Below are 16,630 nucleotides of genomic sequence, written 5' to 3' on the forward strand. Positions count from 1 at the left end.
ATTATGATGCTACTCTAGTAGTGTTCATGGTCAATGTGACTTTAAAATGTATCATCCATTTACAAATATTAATAACCAATTCAAGGGCCACACATCATTTCAAAATACGCGGAAAACAATTGGATTCTTTGGCTCTCTGATATTCAAAAGCAACCTCAACTTGTAAACCAGCTTGAGTGCATCTTTTATATAACGTTTAACAGTTACACTGCATCTCAATCAAAAGTTTTAAACGCAATCAGTCTTAAACATTTTAGGGACCTTGGCGACCAAGTAGTTCATTTACTGTGTCACTACAGTCAAAACTGTTGTTGTGAGATGTAATACCGCGAGTGGCAGGTGTGTTCGACTGTATTTCTAATTTTGATTACGACCGTCATTTTCCCTGCCGATGGCCGGTGGTTGTAGCTGAACAATCCATCAATACAAACGGACCGCCCCAATAGCGCTGACTAATTTGTGTTAATTTGATGATACAATGAATATAGGAAAAGCAGTACATGTGTTTTTATATGATTGCATTAACCGTTTACTAGTTTTGTGACAGCTATATGTATTTTTAATCAACGTGTGTCCCCTTTTGAGATATAACAATTAATTGCATGTATTTCATTTTTCACTTTTTATTCTCTTTAACATGTTTAATTGTCTTTTAAAAGCAATATGCATTGAATAAAAGTGGGAGTGATGCATTTTGTTTTTGGCATTTTCAACGGTCATTTCATAAATATGTAGCATATATGATGGTTCGAATACATAAGATCCTTTAAGATAATGTGTGTAATGTCGTATAATTTTAACGATGTCAGTAAAACAGAAAACTTACAATCGACTTGTTGCAGGAGTGCCAGTTCTTGAAGAATATCACTAAACTGTATTTCAGATCTGCATATTGTGTTGTACACATTTAAGCAAGTATCTTGTCGAAGAAATGTATCCACTCTATAAAGGATTGCATGCAGGTTCGTCTGAAATTCTTCATAATATATCTCTGATACATCTTCAGACTTTTTAACAATAATTTCATTCGTTGCAATTAAAAGTCGTTGAATATCATCTGCGATGTCAATGTCTTTATGGTTTGGAGCATTTCCCCATTTACATGACGGTTCAAGCATTAAATTTTCATATCGTAATATTTTATAACATAGTTCAATTGTAAAATCGTCCATATTCGGCAGTTTTTCCATCAAGGATGTTTCATTCTCTTTTAGTGCGATACGTATGTCGTGTAGTCGATATTTCACTTGTAAGCAAGTTGGACTCATACATTCTTTTAAAATTGTTTGCATAACTTTTGGTAAGACTCTCAAGACAATACAACCTAGTTTTGCGTGTCTCTCTTCAAATGTCACAGGTGTATTCCTTGTTCCTAATTTCCGTGATATAAACTGAAAAATAAATGTTGGTAAACTGAAGGCATCATATTTTAATGACACTTTAAAGTGAACTTTGATGATTCATATTCTTATCTTTACAGATAAAATGATTTACTGATATGTATACTTCAAAGCAAGACATGTTGTAAGCGTATGAGACTATTAAAAAATACTGGTTCCTTATTTCGACATAAATAATATCTTTTTATACAACAAATTACTTACACAGCAGACAGAAGACACTTAAAAAAAATATAGCTTGCATATTTTTCATTTGATTCATACGCTACACTATCCACCGCAATGAAACCCAATCTCATTGTGTAGACATCCATAGAGAGTATACAGTGCCAATTCATAGAAAATTTCACTTACTTGACTAATCCTTTTCATTTCTGCGTCTATTACGATCTGTGTAATTTCTAGTCAAGTTTTTGGGAACAAAGACTGAAAAAAACCATAAAACATGTCCCGAAAATCTACAATAAACCATTGGAACACAATACGTTATGTACATCAATACTTTTTATGTAAACATCAAATACCTTACAGAACAACACGTTTGACAGACATACGTCTAAAAGACAGTTGGAAAAAATGAATGTATCAATTAGAAAGAGGAGGAAATATTCATTGATATCAAACTATTTGATTTTTATGAGATTAGTTATAATTGTAAATATTTAAGGTTTTTTAACATCTTCAACACAATTAAATTGGTCCGACAGAGGTTATGTTACAACAAACGATATGTTTCTTCTTTTGATGAATATTTCAAATTAAGTAAATTTCTGTATTAAAGAAGCAGAAGCTCTACAGTTTTTGCTTTGTCCATCCAAATGTCTAGCAGTCTATCCCTCAACAGATCTAGTAACAACCTCAAATGTTCTAGTTGAATGGTAAATGAAAATTTCGAAGAGTTTGCGTACATGTAGTTGTACATATGCAGATGACCATAGTTTGTGAAAACAGTGAAATACATCTTTTTTGAAAGGCATAAACTTCAAAAGTATTGATACGACGATAATGAACTATTGCACAGTTATTGTACTCTTTATGTAGATTTGTACATAACTTTTTTCTTTAAATTTGGCAAATCAATAGGAGAAAACCTGTTGCAACCTAATCTTACAACTAATCATCTGCTTTTAATCGAAAATTTTATGAATGAACATAAGACTATATAAGTATTTGCAGGTAACTTCATTTGGTACAAGGGAGATCCATTTAGGAGATAGGTAATTGACCACCATTCAACAAGTTGTATGAACAGCATATCATTCAAAATTAATGAATTTATATGTATCTTTCTGCCAAAAAATATGTTTCATCCCTGTATTGAGTTGAAGTCAAAATTATCGTTGCATTAATTATTTTATGCGACTGTCATACAAGTGAGAGATATAGCTAGCTATAAAACCAGGATTAATTGTACATCTTCTACATAAGAAATATAAATAGTTGTTTTCTATTCGTTGAACCCGGAGGGCATCACCAGCCCAGTAGTCATCACGTCGGTGCTGACACGAATTATCATTGATTTGATCATATTTGAATTAACTGTTTACCAAACTTTTGAATTTTTGAATTCGAAGCACATAAAATTATATAAAACATATGTCTATGCTAACGACACACTTCGAATTATATCACTTTTCTTAAAGATAATTGAGTCTTTTGTAGACGAAACGCGTGTCTGGGGTGTAAACTAAATTTAGTCCTGGAATCTATGATGAGTTTATGTAAACAACATATAAGCTGTCGAACAAATAATTTCTAAATATCTATTTCCAACTCCTTAATTATTCATCCATTGGTTAGTTGTTGGCTGATACATGTCTGAGGCCGTCCGATATGACGGGCTTGGAAATGTTAATTGCCTGGGGAAAATGAGGGTATATGGGATATGATCAGAAATTACAACAGGCCACCTACGGACTCCTCAAAGACTCGTTGCAATGGTTCTAAACTTTCTGTACACGACGCATCGCATTTAAGGTCCCATCATGACCGGAAGTGTCTGTTATCTAGTACATCCCACAGAACCAAACGGAAGGTACACTTAGGTGAGGGTTTTACTGCCGATAGAAGAAATACCAATGGTGGCCATATTCCTATTCTACAGTCTTTTATTTATATAGTTCATATTAAAATGTTTTTCACATCAACACGTTGTCAGCATATATCACGTTATATTTTATTTTTAAGATTTTAAGTCACTTGAACCGACCTCTTTTTCTATTTTTGATATTATAACCAAACTGCGTGAATTAGACATTTGATTACTTGCGATTATTTATGCAAGGCTTTTTTAACTTCAAAATATTCAATTAGTAGTATTTTACATCTACATTAAAACGTTCTGCTGATTTTACAGTTATCTCCCTGTAGTGTTAGGTACTACCTTAAGGAATAACATGTGGTGTGCAGTTAGCCAATCAAATAACGTATTATAATTAAACATACATTTAATGTACTTATTATTTTACATTAATAAAGTTAAGGAATTACCAAAGCAAGTATAGGTTTATTGTCCAAGTCACCATCATTCGATAAAAGGTAAACAAAAACAACCAAACATAGGCCGTGTTCATATTGACCTAAATTCGGTGTTGTGTTAGTGTAACTCACACGTCAACTAAACACAGTTGCGTTCCTATTGAAAAAAACACTGTTTACATGTAGTTTAAATCATGTTTTGTCTACACACAGCCGATAGTCAATGTAGGCTTTGTGTATGTTTAGTGTACACACACATAGGCAATTAGGACATTAGTTTTACCGTGCATATATTTAACATGGTTAAGGAGGAAACTATTTTTTAATAAAATTGATATTTTAACAATTATTAATAAAGTTCTTTACAGAAATTGCTGTCTAAAATTGAGGTTGGATAGGACGTTTATCGGGACTCCGGGATCGGGTGATTTTAAGCTAAGGATTTCGGAATTGACCCTTTCGGTATCCGAGAATTCTTTTTTCGAATTTGGTGATTTCGTGATTTGAATTTATTTGAATCCGGGACCTCGGGATTTTGTGTTTTTAAGCCAAGGATTTGCGGATCAGTACCCCTCATTCCCCCTAAACTATTATGTTTATTTATTTAAAAAAATGACGTAATTTATTAACCCCTGATCAAGACTCAAAGCAGCATCAATGCTGAACCATTAAAGCCAGTAATCATTTAATTTTCGGTAGTGGTGGTGGTGGTGGGGAAGGGGGGTTATATGGATTGTTATGTAAAACAAGAATTTGTTTCCAGTTTTTGGGGTGTTTCACTCTCAGCTGCCACTATATGTAATGCTAAAATTGAAAGTAAAACATCGTTTTCGACATGTCACCACAATTTGTCCTGAAAAATAATCCATAGCCCCACATCACTCGAAAAATAAAAGGTTGCTGTTCAATTCATTTGAAAAGGTCTTCTCGAATCGACTCGACGTACACATAAATATTCGCCACTGGTCTTTACTCAAACAATGGTTCCTGCATAAATGCATTACTAAAAGAAAGTGAAGTAAATGATATGTGTTTGTCTAGTATATCAAATCCGTTAAACTGCACTTGAAATAAAAAAAAAAACATTGCCCTCTCCCTTTGCCAAATACTCATTGGAGAAAAAATACCAGTTGAAAAAACAAAAAGATAAAAATGTAATGATCTCTAATATCTCAATCCTTTTTTTTTTGTGTCTTTAAGCAGACTGCTACAGCCTATGTTTTCTAATGCGTAATCGAGACATCTGTAGTATATTTAAAGATTTAAAGTACTGCAAACAATAAAAATGGAATTCATAAAGGAGCAACCATTTAATTTAAAAAAGGGTGAGTTATTTATCTGAGTCAAATTTTTGTTCGCGCAAACATTTATTTATGAGGGTTTTTTTCGATGCTGGTGATCCATTTTTTTTCGATATTTAACACTATAATGTAAGGGGAAACTCTTGATTCAGAATATTTTTTTATCATCTGTATGACCAGATTTTTTTCCAATTGGAGATCAGATTATTTCCATCACCCCTTTTTGAAGTGAAATGTTTGTTCCCTTACTGCTAGAAAAGTTTGCGTTCGGTTCTACGTTATGGACATTTAAATGACATATAGTTTACAAGTGTGAACAAATATTACAAATCAAATGTACAGGTAGTTAAACAATGTCCATTACATTAAACTAACTGTAAACATGTTTACTGTACACGGCGTTTGGTGATTCTTTTAGAATGTTGAAAAATTCAAACAAGACTTGATAAATTTCATGTGCTTATCAGGGTCAGGAACGCTCAATGCCGATTTTCAATTTTTGTGGCTACTCTGTTAAAGTTTTCTTCGATACATTTATATTGTGTATTTGTTCGAAAATTTGTAATTTCTTAATTTATTTTCACAATGTTGTTTATACAACGAATATTTACCGGGACAGACTCTTCATATAATTTTATTTTCATTTACTCACAAACAATCGATTTAAATAGTTCATTTGAATAATGTTGAGGTTTATTTATAAAGAATTTCACGCGCTTTCTTTGAAGTCTGGCATTGCCATGGTCTGCAGTCAACAGATATGATTATAATATATTGTAATTATTGTTGCTTAAAACGATAATTTTTATACACTAACATGGCCTGAACCAACATGTACCTAAATTATTAAAACAAGTTGAATGAGGACGAAAGAAATTACAAACTTGAGAGTACTCATACTTAAAAATAGACTTTGAATCATATATATCAAACTTCAAAAGTTCGTTCTCAATAGTTTGATCCGACAATTGTTCGTTCAAAGTTCACCTTTAGGATTTTTCTTTTTATAATATTTGCTTTTTATTGATCATTCGGAGTCCTCATTGCGTTTAAATAATTCATTACTTTATTGTATTTTACGCTATTCAAAAGATACTTGTATTTTACACTTAACTATAATCCTTTAGATTTATTATCAAATATTAATATCCATCTTTATGGTTAAATGTTCTTTATCCTGCAATTGGGTGTTCTACTTTACAGACACATCCCTACATATATCGCTATGCTGTATCTGTATACTATACATATATCGCTTTCAAGCTCCTCCCACTGCCGGACTGAGTGTTGTATGAACCTGCGTGACCTCAGAATGTGTATTGCAGTCGCATTCCAATGACGTATCAACTGCGAATTAACGATTACTCTTATACGTTCTGTTGTTTTCAAACATTTCTTTAGAGTAATAAGAATCATACCAATTTTCTTATAAAATACGGCGTGAAAAATTATAATCCCGGTACCTTTGATAACTACACACACATGAACAGCAGTATTTTCTACGATGACAGCTATCGATTTCAAAACTTGAATGTGTATGCTTGTGTTACAAACTCAACCATGTCAAATTCAGCATGGATGTTTAGTAAATGTCGAGTCTGAATTGTAGGACAACTCGTACACTCCTGTTTCAAATTGGACAATGTTTTGTTATTTGTTTTAACTGTTGAAATAAATTGTTATGTTAAAATAGATAATTATTCACCTTAAGCGATGTATTATTGTTGACCATTCGATACTCTTATTTTTGCGAACCCGTCTTCTGAATGTGTGATTTAATACTGTATCGTATTACTACACGGGCCTCAAGGGATTTCAAATTGAAAATAAATACAAAACATCTGGGTTTTTTTGTCTCTCAAAACACAAATAATATACAGAATTAATTGCAGGATAAAGACAATAACTGTTTAGTGTCTTTAAATATCAGCTGGTTTTATACTCTGCTCGAAACAGGTTAAATAGCTCGCTAAAAGCTCGTATACATCTTGTTTCCTATCCTCGTACACATACAGCTGATATTTAGGGACACTAACCAATTATTGTCTAAAGTATGTAGCAGAGAAGATATATATTTTGACACTAAGTGATAACTGCCGAACGCCGATATGTCGATACTTTAGTTGCTTATGGCTGTCACTTAGGGGCTGCTTATCAAACCGACCCCTCAGTAAAAAAATATTATTGGATTCGAATAACATGTGTACGAAATCTTAACTTAACTTTTGACATTGGTTAATTTGAGTAAGAAATTGGTTTGTCCTTTGTTGGTTAAGGTCTCGTAAATACATGTATAAATTCTATAATTTGAATTTCCTGAGTGTATGTCTTCAATGGTGTACATACGAAGAAGTTTAACAAGACAGACTATTCTTCTACCTTTAATTCACTCATAATAATTGGTATTTCAATCAATTAATATTATCCCATTGGACAATGTTTATTTTTGAACAATCTAATGCGCTTTCTTTGAAAACTGGCAATACAATGGTCTGCAGTAAATACATAATCATATACTGTAACTACCCTTGCTTTATATGACAACTTAAATTAACTCAATACAAATTTTAATGGTCATAAACAAGATGTCCGGAAATTTAAAAACATATGGATTGAGGGAAAAAGGAAATACAAACTTGAGAGTACTTATACTTGTATACCAATAGTCGATGAGTCATATAGATCATACTTCACAAGGTCGTTCTTAACAGTGTATAATATTGTTTAACTCGATATACCTCTGACACATTTTTATACATTATTCCTCATGTTTTCTGTTAAACTCTTATATATCCATAGAAGCACAAGGTTTACGTTTTGTTTGTCGATAAATAGTTTGCATTGTGTTTAGTCCTTTTGAATACTTTCAGTTAATGTTATCATCTTATACACACGTGACTACCACCATTAAATGCACTGATTGTCAAGGATGTAAATATTGGAACATCGGTAACATACGTTAATAAAAATTTATTTGGATATTTAAAAAAAAAACAGTTGGGTAATCTATCAAATGTCCTACATCAAGTAGATAATGTTACAGAAATGGCAAAAAGTTGACCGCCATGGGATTTTTGTACTTTTATAGTTTAAGATTGGTTGTTCTTCATGAAATTAAAATAATATCAAAAAATATTTACTAAAAAATATCGAAAAATATTAGTTTAAACCTATTTACTTATAGTGATTGGGAAAAAAGTTTTGCAACTTATAGTAATCCCTTTCCACTCTGCAGGTGCGAATGCTTCCCTGTAGCGGCATTCGCCTACTCTTTTTTCGAAATCTACAAGGGTGGCGTTTACGTGCAAGAGATATGGCGCTCTCCTAACACGGGTTGATATCATCCTCTTGATTAATTGTAATGCTTTTTATTTTTAATTTGTTATTTTAAAGGCCTCAAGATAAGTCTTTTTTAAGATTTAAAATATAATATAAACTGTAATACTTAAACTTTTTTTTTGTGGAATGAGAATGCAGTTATTACTTTATTGTAGCACACATTATAAACTGGAAAACGATTTCAGTACTGTTTGTACATCATGATTAATTGTTTTTCATAGAATATGCCAAATCTTAGGATAAAGATACTAATTCTTTGTACGCGTTGCCTAAAATACAAATATTTCTTTTCATATTTGAAATAATTCAACGCCATTGCAATCAGTCGTTATAGATTCATTTTTATAACTAATTTTGTATAAAATGTGAATATTTGAAGGATAAATATGCATTAACATTAGACACACACTCATCTGAAATAACTGAATTAGAAATAAATTGAGGTGAAAAAACGAGTACTTACTGTCAGTACCTCTGTATTTGATGTTTGTATCAACCGAAAGAAACGCAAATAAAAAACTGACACATTTACATCAGATCAAGTTAATTCGACGAATTAATTGAAAACCTTAACTTATAAACTATTGTGTTTCGGTTACTGGACGTATATTGTTTATATTAATAAAGTATCATAAGTACCAACAAAAAAAGTTTACGTTTATTGTCCCAACCACCGTCATTCGATAAGAGATAAACAGAACAACCCAAAACAGTTTTGGTTTGAAAAATATCTAGTGTACCGAGTCATATAAAAACAAGACGTATGAACTGCATGTGTCCAAAAATCCTATCTTGGTCAGGAACACTCAGTGACGAATATTTGAAAGCTTAGTATGTAGTTTTGAGATATATAAGTCTTTTTCCTTATTTCGTGTTGTTAATGTTTTCTTAAAACATGTACATTGTGTATTCATTCCTAAATTTCTATTTCAATAACTTCTTTTGAAAATGGAGTATATAAAACGAAGATAAACCAAGACAGACTCTTCATATACTCATATTCCTACGTACTTACAAGTATCTGTATTCCAATCTATTTAATTCAACCATATGGACAATGTTAGGGTTTATCAATGAACAATTTAATGCCCTTTCTTTGAAATCTGAAATTGTAATGGTCTGCAGTCAATAAATTGAAATTATTTTTGCTTAACACAACAAATTAAATAAACTTAACATGGCCTGAAACAATATATACGGAAATTATTTAAACATATTGATAAAGGGCGAAAGGAAATATAGACTTGAGTTGTAATTTCCATCTTTTTCCCACGTTGTTCTGGGAACTTTTGAAAGCTAACAATATAATTTTGAGTTAGAAACAATCGTTTTCTCTTTTTTTGGCGGCGACTTTTCATACATGTAGACCTATTAATTATTAAACTTGTAAATATTCAATTTATTTTTACAATGGAATATATACAACAAAGATTGACCATGGTAGACTCTTTATAAACTTCTTTTTTTCATTTAATCACAAGTTCGTGTTAACCAATCTATTTAAATCATCCCTTTGAACAATGTCGGGGTTAATTTATCAACAATATAAATAAATATGCTTTCCAATTGAAGTCTTGCATTGACATGGTCTACAGTCAAGAGATTTGATTATAATATAGTGAAAATAATTTAGCTTAAAAGACAACTTAAAATTAACTACAACGTAACATGACATGACATGACACCAGATGTACGGAAATTATTAAAGTATGGTGATTGAGGACGTATAGAAATACTTGAGAGAACTTATACTGATCTAAAAATATTCTCTGAATCATAAAGATCATACTTCACAAGTTCGTTTTGAATAGTAGTAAAACACTCGGTAATAGTATATATGTTGGAGCGGAAATATTATTGTTTATAACTCCCTAATTTTGTCTCATTGTCATTCCTACCACATCTTTTTTTTTTCATCTTCACAAACATATCTCGTTTATCGGCATGTCCATTTTTGTGTGTTTAAACAGCTTGTAGCGAAATACTTCAAACGTACACACTTTCGCAAACAAACATACACTCGTGGAAAAACGCACTTTAGCATACCGTGGCATCGAACATTAGCGTAGTTATTTTAAAGCTAAGACCATCGCACGTTACTGTACCAAAACATTCCACCTAAGCGAGTCCCCTTAGAACTTTAGAGTTATACATATATTTACATTACCTCTTATACATTTCTACAATAAGATTGGATTAACAACCCCGCGTTGATACTGTGTTTATTGGTTAGTAAGTGGAGCTTCTTTCAATTCACGGTAAGCAGTTTAAAAAAAAATACGATATTGATTAACAATCTTAAACGTTGAAATAACGAAAAAATTGATTGTAAACGATTAAAAATAATCATAAAACATATTTACAGAGAAAACAGTGTTAATGTTTGCATTTGTTTTTGTATAGACCAATTGAAGAAAGTTCTGTATACTAAGTGTTGAAGACCTGATCATTTTGATTGTCGGAAAGATATTTTTTTACAAATTGTGCTACTGACCTAATACGATAAATAATTGGTCTCATCCCCTATGTAATTTACTGACCCCAAACATATCATATGAGGTCACTAACACTCTATGTAACTATTGATATTCGCATTTTCTTATTTTTAGATTGAGCATTATTCTTACCTTTAATTGTAAATTGTCCTTGTTTATTTTTCATAATCGGGGAGATAACCCAATTTTACCCAGGGTTATTCCCACGTTACTTTTGTACTTTACATCCAATATTTATTTTCAGAATACATTCTGTATAAGTCATGTCACTACTCCGGACGTTTGTAATTTGAAATATCCGGATTTGACATTTATATACATTTTGTATGTACATGAGATATTTAACATTGATTTGTAAAGAATGATGTAGTAAATAAACTCATCCTATACACTGCATGAACTGGTGCATTAAATAATTGGATATTAATTCAATATAAAAGCTAATATAATTTTCAAATTTCAAAATTTTATGTTTAGTTTAAACAATTTGTAAAAATATATAATCTACACTGCATTTACCTTTGATTTAATATAACCAATAAATTCCTATTTAAAGAAGTTTGGAATTTGATAAAATCTCAGATTTATTTACTACAGGAAATGTCTTTTTAAAATTTAGATGACAATTTTTTTTTGATTTAATTAGAAATTAAAGCATAAAATTTAATGGAGAGTGACTGCATATGCAATGCAGGCAGTTCCTATGGAAGATTACATTGCTGGTTTTACACAAGTGCAACCTATAAGGTAAATAATGAGAATTCAACACTCAGCCTCCCTGGGATCAAAATGTTTTACCCCTTTTTGGTTTTTATTTTGCAGAAAAAACATGGAATCATTTTGGAATGCATAGGGTTTAGCTTTGTCTAAGAAAAGTGAATAAAAATGGCAATTATGACTGTCCAGTGTGAATTGGAGCTTTGGAGTATTGGGTCTATTGGAAAACAGTTGTTAATTGGCGTGATGGCACTAGAACTCTTGAAAGAGCTCGCAGATTATCTCATATGTTAGATACAAGAATACTAAAAGAAAATCGTCCCCGTTTCTCTCCAACCGCTGATCATTTAGATATTTCATACCTTTGCCATAACCCTGATTTTATTATGCTGGAGCACCTGCTTTTAGAGCCGCACAGTATAAACATAGATATAGTTTTCTGTAGACGGAGAAAACTGTCTACAAATAGTCATATTTCGTGTTGTCTTATATAATTATGTGATGCAGGCAATTTACTTTATTTTTAACATGTCTTGATCTGAGTTTTTTTGCAAACGAATACTATTGAGACTGTTTTGCAGCCAGCCGTTCTGTCGGTAAAAGTTTGTTTTTCTCATAATCTTTTTTCTCTGATATTCATCATATATTTCATAGAGTATATGCTTGTTTTAGCATCTCTGGTCTGTGTTGCGCTTTGACTGTTTATATAATTTATGTTTTTCATTGTGTTGTTGAATATTTGTCAGGCCGCGGGCAGCACAACTTCCTGGTTCGATGGGAACCCCAGCCTCTTTACAGAGTGTAACGATAAATTCTCCAGGGCTATTATTTACATTGTGTATATAGTTATAGCTGTGTGTACTCTTCATTTGTAATTTCTGATAAAATTTACATTGTCAGGTACAGTTGAACGTATTGCACGGTTAGTTACTTCAGCTATTTGTGTGTTAGTGTTTTTGAATAAACGGTTTAGCATGGTAGGTCCATGGCGATATTTTACGCATTCATGTAACAATTCCGATGTGCTCTCTGATTTATTTAATTTGAAGTTATTTTTCAGATAAGCTGATTTTTGAGTCCATGTCTTTAAACTGTTACTATTTGAACAAACAAGGGAATATTTTGAACACCCGTTATGATCGCCCTGATCGCAAGAAACTATAGCATGACATGCGTATGATAGGTGAACTTTTACTTATACAGAGTCCATATTGAATTATCAAAGTCAGCAGTGTACTCTGCCTGACAACGTACAGTCATATCAAATGCAAATCTGTTTAGCATTTTATCTTTTTCTATTCTAACATGAATCGTGTCGGTATTATTTCCTTAAGATCTGTTTTTTTTTTTATAAAATTTCTATGAATTGCGGACACATGTCTTGTATGTAGAAAATGAATTGGTTGAGTATACATGTAGGTAGTACCAGCTTTAAAAAGAGACTTTGCAGCTCTAAATGCACTGCTGTAAGGGTCAGTTATAATTTCTTGAACTTCGAGACCATCTTTTGTCAGGTCTTACATGTTTAGCAAGCAGTCTTTAGCTCATTGCTCCTCACTGCCTATGTTGTCATGCATTTTAATGTTTGCGGAACAGTGACCTATGTGAGATTTAACTTTATTGGTTATATGTTCACTCTTATTTGAGCATAGCTTAAAAACTTTATTGTGCTTCCAATACTGTGCTTATAACTATTTGTTTCTAACATGTTGCATGTACATGTACAAAGAGTAGCTGGTTTAAATGGTGTTTTTCTCATTCCGGAATAAATAGGGGTTAATATACATTCTGTCTGCCTGAATGTTAATAATATTAGGATTGTCACCTCTCATTATGTTTATTTCCTTAAGTATTTTCTTTTCTGAACCAAATCCTTTTGATTGTACTCTTCTATAATTTTAGAAACAACATAAGCACTGTGTTGCAAACTTTAAGTCGAAGGAGCTGGAATATTAGAACCAAGAAATAAGTTCTGTAGAGCAGTTGTGCTGATAGTTATGTGATAAAGTGCGACTTGTATGGATAGATTATTACATGTAGCTGCTGTTCGACGACCACGTTTCTTAGCGACCATCTCATTGTAAAAGTTGAACATATTTGAATGATAAGAACACTCATTGCAGCTTGCATTTTCCCTCTATGTAGCCTCTTTTTGCTGCTCTGCACTCAAAACCCAGGATACAAACCCTGTGCACAGAGAGGATATTTGTTTTATGAAAATCTCATTCCACACCTGTTCAAGTTCATTCATTTTTCTCAGACCTGAAGTTGACAAATGATGGCAAAATTGAAATGAATTAGTTTTTTTTGGTCAGAACTAATGTTTGGAAACACGGAAATAATTTTATTTTGAATTTCATCCCTTACAATGGTGTTTTCTTTAAATCAGCGTTTTGACAGTTTCCTCTCAAAAGTGAATATTTTTTTCTTTGTTGGTGTTTTTATATATTAAATTTATGAAAACCATGCAGTATTTACCTCTTAAAAATATAAATAGAACTAGAAATTTTAGAATAACTATATATCCTAGCTTGAACTTTTTTCCAGATGTCACATTTTAAGAATTCTCATATAAGACGCATGCATATAAGACTTCATTGTTGTTTATCAGTGGCTTCGTTAAGCAAGTTTAATTATTTTTGAAAGCTTAATAACAAAAAAAATATTCTTACCCTGTTTTTGTTTCATTTTCAGCACATTATTCAACTTCTTTTTTTTGTCGGAGGCTAAGGCATTAGAAAGCGAGCTGATTTTGTAGATGCAGAAATTACTTGAACATTCTTTCTATGAACAGATTTAGTGACTAAGTCATACAAGTCTTTTGGTAGTCTCACAAATTTGCCTTTTCCTCTAGGTTCAGTATTTTTGTAATTTTACTTTTTTACACAATATGCATGTATTTGCACTTTATAATGTGCTACATTACACAATTAGAAACCTCTCAGACTCTTTTTGAATTCAATTTAAGATTTTTTAGTTCGGTTTTAAATTTTCCTAAAGAGTCAATGTTGCGTGTCACCACATTAAGGTTATTTAGGACAATGAGGGTCGGTTGAAAACAAAACTTTACAACAAAAGAGATGATTTTAGCTTTCCAATTGTGAACTTTCAATTTCTAAGTAGCAACATTCCAGCAGCACCTGCATACGGGGTATATATCTCCCAATTGAAACGATATTCTCGTAATGGATAAACAGCTGTACTTTGGGTTGTTGGTGGAATTCAATTGCAAATATGGGTTGGTGAATTTATTATTGAATATTATGGAAGAATTGTAACTTCCTTCTTTCTCTTCGTTCAGCTAGAGTTGCCAAACCAATCTCATCATAAATAATTATATTACTTGTAAAAACAGGAAGACCTGTTACATTTCTGGCTGCCTCAAGCTGCAACTGTTCTAATTTTTTTTTACAATAACCCACATCCATATTACCCCAAACTTCAAATGCATATTCGAGTAGCGGTTTAATAAAAGTCAAGTTAAGCTTTTCTAAGTTGCTCCTTCTTATCCTGTACTTTAATTTTCTAAGTACATTTAAATGTTTAGATACATTTTTTATGATATTTTCCGTATGAGTGTTCAATTTAGCATCTTCACTAAATGTCACACCTAAATTCTCGCTCCATTGAAGACCTGTTGGTGACCTTCTGCTGTTGTTGTTTTTTCTATGGTCGGGTTGTCGTCTCTTTGACACATTCCCCATTTCCATTCTCAATTGTATGCTACTGTTTACATAGTTGTTGCCAAGGATGCAAACTGATTTTGTTTTATTAAGACTTGTTTGGAGAATTAAAAGGATATGTTGAGTCAAATTTAATGGAAAAATTCAGTGTGATTATGCAATGTTAATAAATGGAGGGCAGTAAAACTTGAAAATATGCCGCACAGCTATATGTTTTTATTGGTGCATGTCTTTTTTTCCAGGGAAATATAATATTCTCCTCAAAATTCCTGAATGAAGAGTGACATCCTATGCAATTTATGCAGTTCCTATAGAAAATTGCATTGCTGGTTTTGCACAAGTGCAACCTATAGAATGTCGAATTATCGTTTCAGTTGGTGCAACATTTCTAATTAATACTCAAACGCACGCCCATTTGTTTTGCTGTGTAAAAATTATTATGATGGTGAATATCTTTTTCAGGTGGTGAATTTTTTTAACTAATACTTTTACGCACACCCAATTACTATGACTATGTTTTGTACTCTTAAAAATCAATATGATTGGCAATATCTTGTTCAGTTGGTTAGAAATTTCTAATTAATACTTTTACGCAGACCCTATTGCTTTGGTATGCACTTAACAATTATTCTAAAAGATTTTATTTCTCAATACCCTGAATGTACAGACGTGCTCTGTTCATATTTATTGAAAACAATAATTTTCTGGATATCTGAAGAACTTTAACAATATATATGGATTCCTTGTAATTCAATACCTTGTTTTATGTGACCTTTCAGTAGGCCGATTTGTTGTGTTGAGTATTCAGTTTTCTTGCATAATTTCATTCCAGAGAACAACATGTTTGAGAATACGATAGAGGGTTGCGAGCGAGAAATACTCATTGATAAACTAAATGCGTTGCAAAGCTATGGTTGGCAAAGTATCTTATTTGTATTTATTACAAGGCATTTTCATAGCGCATTATATAAAACTACTATTACTATAAACGCTTTACATGTTAAAACAAAAGTACACAAGTTCATACATACACAAAATTACAAAATTAAAAATATACCAAAATATGTTTAAAAGCATACAACATCAAATCAACTATAAAAAGTTAAGTCGCAAGCAACTTGCTTAAATATGACTTAAAAGAGTTATCAATTAATAATAAAACATTTGAACACTTGTTATCTTAACTAAATATTTAGAAAACTGCTGAATTTTGTATT

The 16,630-nt window shown here is 31.8% G+C and overlaps 2 protein-coding genes across 2 annotated transcripts in view; one reads left to right on the forward strand and one right to left on the reverse strand.

The window, feature by feature from the left end:
• Position 1: 1 nt before the first annotated feature.
• Positions 2 to 11,277, reverse strand: LOC134701160 (uncharacterized). Its single transcript, XM_063562303.1, has 4 exons — positions 11,146 to 11,277; positions 1,755 to 1,858; positions 827 to 1,391; positions 2 to 39 (listed from the first exon to the last, which is right to left on the reverse strand). Exons 2-4 carry the CDS (start codon positions 1,770 to 1,772, stop codon positions 2 to 4), a joined length of 621 nt encoding a protein of 206 aa, XP_063418373.1. The 5' UTR covers positions 1,773 to 1,858; positions 11,146 to 11,277.
• A 424-nt stretch (positions 11,278 to 11,701) lies between these two features.
• LOC134701162 (uncharacterized) overlaps positions 11,702 to 16,630 on the forward strand; it is a 37,793-nt gene continuing 32,864 nt past the window's right edge. The window contains exons 1-2 of the mRNA XM_063562304.1: positions 11,702 to 11,760; positions 12,477 to 12,531. Coding sequence (XP_063418374.1) covers positions 11,702 to 11,760; positions 12,477 to 12,531 — 114 coding nt within the window. The remainder of the gene's footprint in view (positions 11,761 to 12,476; positions 12,532 to 16,630) is intronic.

The sequence above is a fragment of the Mytilus trossulus genome, unplaced genomic scaffold, assembly GCF_036588685.1.
Source record: "Mytilus trossulus isolate FHL-02 unplaced genomic scaffold, PNRI_Mtr1.1.1.hap1 h1tg000233l__unscaffolded, whole genome shotgun sequence".
NCBI lineage: Eukaryota > Metazoa > Mollusca > Bivalvia > Mytilida > Mytilidae > Mytilus > Mytilus trossulus.